The following is a 7,999-nucleotide window of genomic DNA, read 5'->3' on the forward strand; positions in this document are numbered from 1 at the left end:
CTCTCTGTCCTCATCTTGCTGGTTTTCCAGAGCCCAGCCATTGCCCTTCAGACTAACCATCCAGTGGGGACCCAGAATGCCTGGGTTTGGAAATGGTGTTTGAGGACTTCCATCAGGATGAATGGGAGAAAGCAGCATAGGGTGGAGAGAGGGCTAGTCACTTCGGATGCCGAAGTGGATGCTGCTTTCCCTAAATTAGAAGATAGGTCAGCGATGAGCAGAGCTCCACAGACACTCCTGAAATGCAACCAGGCTCAGCACAACCATTTTTTATTGGTTTAGTCTTTTTCAAACTTGGGGGTCGGGAGCTCAATCTTCAGGGAAATAGAAAAAGAGGGAAGTATTCACATAAGGAGATGAGAAGCAGAGAGAGAATCACTTTTAGGAACACAGATTGGGAGCAGGTACAGGAGAATCCTGGGTGAGGATGAAGAATGACCCGGGATGGTTTTGGAGCTAGCCTCAGGAATCCTTTCTCTTGACCTGCGGAAGAGAGGACATTTTCAGGGTCTCAGGGGCTATGGCGCAGCAGGGATAGGGCAGGGGAGGTGGGCTCTGAGGCCTGATTTGAGTAGGGTTCGCTGGCTGTCTCCATCCTCCAGTGATGCATTCTGTGATATTCCCTGCATTTTCTCCCCAGTCTGGTTTCATTATGGTTTCATTGAGATGATAGGATATATTAGGCTGTGCCGTGGCTCTGAGATTCCTTTATGCCCATGTGTGATGTTCCATCCCCTGCCCCCATCATCTGCCCGATCCCACCCTCCTCCTTACCATGGCCATCAGCATGAGGGCACTGACCAGCACGGCATACAAGGTGGCCTTCCCTAGCAAGATCTCATAGAGGATGGTGGCAGACAGGACCCCTTGCTGGTAAGACTCTGTTGACAAGAACAGAGAGCATGTAGGTACCTGTGCACAGGTAGCTCTGGCCTCCCTTACGCCCCCATGTCTGTGGATTCTCCATGCCCTTGTTAGAGAGCAGAGACGGTGAAAGATAGAAAAAGGAGAGACTCACTTACCAGAGGTGAAGCCACAGTCTGAAAGAAAACAGGGGAAGAAAAATGGATGAGAGAATGCTGCTTTGTAAGGACACTGAGCCTTACATCACAGATTCACAGGCCACAAGCACATGCATATCAGATGGTACAAAGTCAGCCTCCTTTGATAGCCCTGGTTCTGTCTCCCTCATGCTGCTCCAGTGCCAGCGACGTGGTCACTATGATCTTAGGAAACCAGGACCCCAGAAGGGGATGGGCCACACACCACTCAGGTGTTGAGCTGTATGGCTTGTCCTCAGGGGGACCTGAGAGCTGAGCTCTAAGGTGTCAGGACCTGAAGGAAGAATGAGCTTGAGGTGCTCCATTCAGCCTCTGTGCTTCTTGGGGAGGAAGTGCACACTTCCTTGATCGTCCCACCTTGTCCACTCTGACTTTCTTCTGGATCTAGTCTTGTCCTTTACATGGATCTTTTTATCTTCCCTGGTAGCTGGCCTCACCCAGTCTCCTCCAGGCATCTCCCCAGGCCCCACTCACCTGCTCTACCCCAGGCCTCAGCGCTGATCTTTTGGGTGATGGGCTTGTCCCTGTCCTCGGTCCACTCGTCATCCTCCGAGAGCCCATAGAACTGGACTTGGCAGCGGAAGTGGTTGCGGGGGTTGTGCCAGAAGGTGGCCGAGACCCTCAGGCGGCTGCTCAGGCAGTATCTGGAGTCCTCGAGGGTGGGCTGCTCCTTGAGGGGCTGTGGGTCCGTGCTGACCCCACTGTGCACCTCTTTCCCGTTCACCCACCAGCTCAACTCCACGTGGTCGGGGTAGAAGCCTGTGGCCAGGCACACCAGCGTGGCCTTTTGAGTGTGGGAGATCTCTGCTTCTGATGGCTCAAACACAGCGACCTTGGGTGGGAACACTTTTTTCAGGTCCTCTGGAAAGGGAAGAGGGGATAGGGCTAGGGTTGTTCTGAGAGCTATCTGGTCTTGGTAGGGGCTCTGTGTATGTGAGAGAGAGAGGGCTGGGAAAGGATCATAATGAAGCACAATTATGTTACTAAGTCCTCCTTGCTTTGGAGTCACCAGCCTATTCCTCTTTGATGGTTCTACCCCTTCCTTGCTTGTCTTTTGTATCCACCCTATGGGTTGGCACTATCCATTGTCTGTCCATCTCCCAATTAGGCACTGCCTAACATTCTAGGCAATGTCTCTTCATTGCCATTATTTGATTTCCTCTCCATCAATAACAACTTGCCTACCTACTTCTCACCATTTTATGTGGTAGTTTTTTAACTGGAGCAAGGGATTGGAACCCCAAAAATCAAGATCCAAATCCTAGAACTTCCTTTGTCCACCAACAAGACTTTTAAGACAGAAATTCCTATCACTTTTTTCTGCTTGTGAAGTATGAATCACCGTTCTGACTTTGAAGAAAGTGTGTGAAGGTTAAATTATGTACGAATTCAAAAAGCCCCCTCCCAAGGACGTTATTTATATGAAATCTAAGGTGCTAGGAAGGAAGGGGAATCTGGGATGAGGGAGGCATTTTGGAACTAGGGACTTTCTTTAGATTTACAAATGGACTATTTTTTGCTTAGGACAGCCTTTGGTTTTACAGTGTGTTCATGAGAATGTGAGGTTTTTTCTTTTTGTGGTGCATGATGTCATCTTATCCATTCCTCTGCCTCCAGGTACTCCTGAGTTTTCTCAGCTCAGACAGATAGTATCTTCCCTTATTTCAAAATTAGGGACCCTTCAACCTTCTGTGTCCCTTTGCATCCAAATATTATATGTATTTTTTTTTTCTACTAGCAAGTTCCCCAAATAAACATCTGATATGATCAGAGTAATTTCTTGCTAGTAGTTGTGTTGATACAGTTTCTGTCCTGAGCATATCCTTTGTAGATTCTTAGGGATGACATGTAAATGCATCCCCTTTAATCCCTGAGGAACCTTCTCATTTGGTTGAATTACTTCTTTTGGACCTGCCCTCCTACTCATCTTATCTTTTTTTTTTCTTTTTCTTCCCATTGATTATTTTTCATTTTTGAGCAACTCTATTAAAGTGAAGAAATATCAGTCTTAGGAGAACCTATTCCGAATCTCCTGGACAATGGAGAAAATTTATTCTGACATTTCTTCAGATTTGTGTGGATGTGACCTCCTTCCTGGGTCCCCATGGGGCCTCCTGCTGGAAGGGCTCTCTGCTTGGTTTAGTGCGCTGCTGTCACCATTTTGAAATCCTAAGTCGTTTTTTCACAAGAGCCCCCGCATTTTCATTTTGAGCTGATCCTGCAAATTCTGTAGCTGGTCCTGCTTCCCATCATGTCAATTTCCCTTCCTCCCCACAACTCCTACCTTGCTAATTACCACTATGCTTCTAAGTCTTTACTAGCTGGGCTGGGGCTAAATGATGATATCCTAACTTCTATCTGCAGCACTTTCTTTCTTTCTGCTCTCAACCTGCTTATTTTCACTCTCATCTCAAAAGCCCTGGCTCTGGGAGTCCACCAGCCCTCCAGAATGCACTCCTTTGATCTCTTCATTTAGCAAACACTCAGTCCCCATTGTAAAAATTAAAAATGTCCCTTGACCATGCATGTTGTTCTGTAGAATAGTTATTGATGCAATAGGCATGGTGAATACTAGCCGCCTCTCACCGCACACCAACACACTATCTGTACATGAGGGCAGGGGCAACTCTCCTGCATTTGTGAGTCCCTGTGGTGTGGGGCTTGTCTCTGTGGGCGTAAGTGTGTATACTAGTGAGCTTCTGGTGTAAGTGTGTGGACTAGTGAGCTACTGGTGTATACTAGTGAGCTTCTTGTGTAAGTGTGTGTACTAGCAAGCTGAGGGTGTGTGTGTACTGAGCTTCTGGTGTAAGTGTGTACTAGTGAGCTGCTGGTGTAAGTATGTGCACTAGTGAGCTGCCGGTGTAAGTGTGTGCACTAGTGAGCTGCTGGTGTAAGTGTGTGCACTAGTGAGCTGCTGTTGGCCTGTGCTCTACTTGTGGGTTGGGTTCACCTTAGGCAAAATTGTGATGTTTGTCTCACATCTTCCCAACCCACCTCTAACACAGACACAGCCTTACTCCATTTCCATACTCCAGATCCTGCCCATCCTTTGGCACTGGGCTGACCCTTCCCCCTACCTCCCTAGTGACCTCCTAGGAGGATGGGGAAAAGAAGCATTGAATTACATCAATAATCTGTGCACTCTACATGTTGATTCTCTTTTCTTCTTCACAGCAATAGTAAGTGGTAGGTATTGTTCATTATATTTTATAGTTGAGGAAACTGAGATACACACATTAATTTGCCCAAGGTCACCACATCAAAAAAGAACCAGAGGTTCAAACTCGGCCTTTATCTGGCTCTCAAGTCTGGGTCTTTTCTGCGTCCCAGTTGACTGCAGGAACCCTACATTTCCTCTGGATACACTTCACTGTAGCTGAGCCCTATTACACCCGGCTTAATGACAGCCTAATTACAAGTGGTACAGGTTAATATACCAATATCGTGAGTTCTCTTCTCTGGCCTCAGGGCAGTCCTCACCAGGTAACGTTTAGGGCCCCTTTTCAGCTCTCAGGGCCTAAAATCTTCCAGAGAATTTTCCTTGTCTCTCAGGCAAAAATATCCGCATTTTAAATGTGTGTTTGTGGCAAATGAACTCCCTGAACATCTGGGCTGTTTATCCTAGAATACTTAGTCTGCTAAAGGGAGATTTCAGGATAGGGGAGGGAGCTACATGGAGGCAGGGGTGGTAAGTATACCCCAGTGGCTGAGGTTATGTGCCCTACTCTCAGGTCAGCACCTCTTTGCTGACCAGCCCATGGGCAAGCATGAATACTGTGCCCTCACCCTGGACCCAGGGATCTCTGGCTTAGGAGGAATAGGAACCAGGAACAGGAGTTTTAAGTCGGATTATAGATCTACACTTGTAAAGAGTAAACTTTCATTCTTTACTGACTCATGTTCATCTCTCTTTTTGGCCTCTCTGTCCCACTTTTGTTTGGCAGGCTTTTTCTGCTGTGTTCTACTGCACCCTCGGCTGCAGGATTTCTGCCACCTGACATCCACCCGCCTGCCCGCAATGCTGACCCCTGCCCACCCGCACTGCTCCCAGCCCTCTCAGCTCTTTTTGCCTACCAGTAGCAGTTACCCACATTCCTACCCATTCCCCAAACCAGGATTTCCCTTCGTCCTCTCCAGTTTCGCCTCTCCCAGAATCCTAACAAATTCTCTCTTCTCTATCGTTCGCCTTCTCTCTAAACACCCCAGAGAAAAGATTAAAAGCGGCCTCGCCCTCTGCTCAGCTTCCCGGACTCTGAGCACCTGCCCACCCCCTCCCTCTTTCCCAGTGTCTTCCCAGGAGCGGGGAGGTGACGCTGCAGAGCTGACCCCGGACACGCAGCTCCTCCCGCTCCGGACACCCAGCTCCTCCAGCTCCGGTCTGCCCTCCGACCCCGGGGACCCAGCGGCTGGGAGGTGGAGAGACGCCCGAATCTCACCTATGACTGTGAGCCTGGTGCCCGGCCCGAAGTACTGCTCGTAGGAGCACGGAGGTGCACCCCGGCACGCAAACCACTAGGGCTCCCTGAGCTCCTGCCCACCTTGGGGACCCAGCCCAGGTCTCCTAGCACAGGGCGGGACCAGGTGCCGCGAAGCAGCCACCTTCCACCCGGACCCCGCCGTCCGGATGTTCCCGCGGCAACTCACCCAGCACGGTCAGCCGGCTGCCGGCCCCGAAAGTCAGGACGCTGGCCCCAGAGCACAGCCAGGGGACTCCCCACAAAAACCGGACCCAAGCCGCCCGCGCCCGCGCCCCTGCGGCCCGCGCTCACCGAGCACCAGGAGCCGCGTGCCTGGTCCGAAGTACTGGGTCTCTTGGTCACGGCCCCCGAGCCCCACACAAAAACCCGAGCGCCGTCTCTCCCCAGGTCCCCCGGCGCCCCCAGCTTACCCAGCACTGAGAGCCGGGTCCCGGCGCCGAAGTACTGAGTGTTTTGGCTCACAGCCCCGAGACGCAGCACAAAAACTGGCCCTGCTATGCCCCCGGCCTCCCCGGTTCCCGGGCTTCCGCGGGAGCCCCCGCTTACCGAGCACTGTCAGCCGGGTGCCTGGGCCAAAATACTGCGGATCTGTGCTCACAGCCTGGAGGCCCAGGACAAAAACCGGTGCTGCCCGCCCTGCTATCCCAGACTCAGCTCGGGTCCTTCCCACCGCTGAGAGCCCCATCGCCCTCCCAGCACCCAGAACCAGGACTCCTCGGCCCAGACGCCCAGCAGCGCCTCTCAGCACAGCCCCTCTCGGAGTGGGGCAGCTGCTCAACTCTGCCCATCCCGCCCTCTCGGAGCGCTCCGGAGCCCCAACCGCCTCCTTACCCAGCACGGTCAGCCTAGAGCCTTCTCCAAAGAACAGCTGCGCGGTGTTAGCACAGCCCTGGGGACCCTGGCGCAAACCCCGCTTTCCCCGAGGAGGGCCCTGGATGGCCCAGTGTCCACTTCCCTAAGAACAGGGTTCTGGGGTCGTCCAGGCTGGGCAGCCCTCCCTCTCTCCCACCTGGAGCCCCCTTCTTACCTAGCACGGTGAGCCGTGTGCCTGGCCCAAAGAACTGCTCACCGTAGGAGCACAGCAGGAAGGGGCTGCCCAGAATTCCTTCTCCTTCCCCACCTTCCTTAGCACGGGTAGAGAGCACACCCTCCCTCTCTTTCCTGAGCCTGTCTCTTCCTGTCTCGAATTAGCTGGACACGGTAACGTGGATCTTGCATGAGGTCACCACCAATTTGCAGAGGAGAATCCACTTGGCTTGGGGACAACACAGTGGATTCGAAATCTGAAGGGGCATTGGTGGTACTGGAAAGGCTGAAGCTGGGCGATGTTGCAGGCTGGACCTTGCCTCTTCCTAGTTGTATGACCTGTAACCTCTCTGATCTCAGTTTCCTCATCGGAAAAATGGGACAATATCTTTCCCTCAGGGTTTTCATCAGTCTTAATAAATAATGCATGTGCAAGTACTTTGTCAAGAACAAGTTTTATTAAAAGTGCTGAGTGATAATCCCACTTCGCTGTCTTGGCCTTCTTATTTCTAGGAAGCTGAGTGTGGACAGGAAGATGGACAGGGGCTCGCTGGGTTGGAGGACCCTGCAAGACAACAGCTGGGAACAGCCCCAGAGACCTCTTCCCACCTGGTAGCTGCATTCCCTGGGCTGGGTGGGGATGTTTTTGGCAGCAGGGTTTTTTGTAAAAGCACCTCCTCTACCTGAATCATTGTGCTCCCCCCAGTCCCCACAATGTTACACCGTGATACAAAAATGTTTCCTCCCTGATAGTCTCCCTCCCCCAACCACTGGGCAGAGGCAGGAAGCGCAGGTGGCAGAGGTTAGTCTGATTGTGTGGGGCTTGGAAAAGACAAAGGCAGTAAATTAAAATGGGAAGGGCTTGGGGAAAGTCACAGTGATGGTAATGGTGGGGGGGGGTGGAGGGGCCCCTCCTTGGAACAGGCACCACCCTGAGCAGACCATCTATGTCACTGGATCTCCCTGGGGGGGCTCACTGTGCCCATCTTCTCAGACTGGCATTTATAGTGAAGTGGGTGGGAGGAGCGAGGGGTGGCAGGGCAGCTCATAGGAAAATCCGCAGAGCAGTGGATGGCACCATATGACAGGAGGACAAACAATCCAGAAACCTCTGTAATTTTCTTTTGTTCTGTTGCTTCCTGAACAAAGTCCGAACTCCAGAGTCCTCATTTACTCCACAAGTGTTTAGTGAACTTCCACCATGAACTTCCACCATGCTGGTTGCATGGAGATAAGTTTATTCCCAGAGTGGCATGCACCAACCTGCCTTTCCAGCACTAATTTTGATTACTCCCATTTCTAAACCTTGCAACCAGCTAAATGGGCCTACCCAGAGGTACCTAACCATGTCATTAGGGCTTTTGTTCATGCCTCTGATCAGCATGGCCATTCTCTGGAATGAACAACTGAGACCAATTCTTCCTTTGAAGAGAT

At 51.6% G+C, this 7,999-nt stretch overlaps 1 gene segment (V, D, J or C); it reads right to left on the reverse strand.

Moving 5' to 3' along the window:
- Window positions 1–254: 254 nt before the first annotated feature.
- Window positions 255–7,257, reverse strand: LOC105471247 (T-cell receptor beta chain C region-like). The segment is given in 7 exon segments: window positions 255–483; window positions 775–881; window positions 1,023–1,040; window positions 1,536–1,922; window positions 5,831–5,944; window positions 6,086–6,494; window positions 7,249–7,257. Coding segments are annotated over 7 exon segments (1,065 nt in total).
- Between the last annotated feature and the right edge of the window lie 742 nt (window positions 7,258–7,999).

Source organism: Macaca nemestrina, chromosome 4 (genome assembly GCF_043159975.1).
Source record: "Macaca nemestrina isolate mMacNem1 chromosome 4, mMacNem.hap1, whole genome shotgun sequence".
Lineage (NCBI taxonomy): Eukaryota > Metazoa > Chordata > Mammalia > Primates > Cercopithecidae > Macaca > Macaca nemestrina.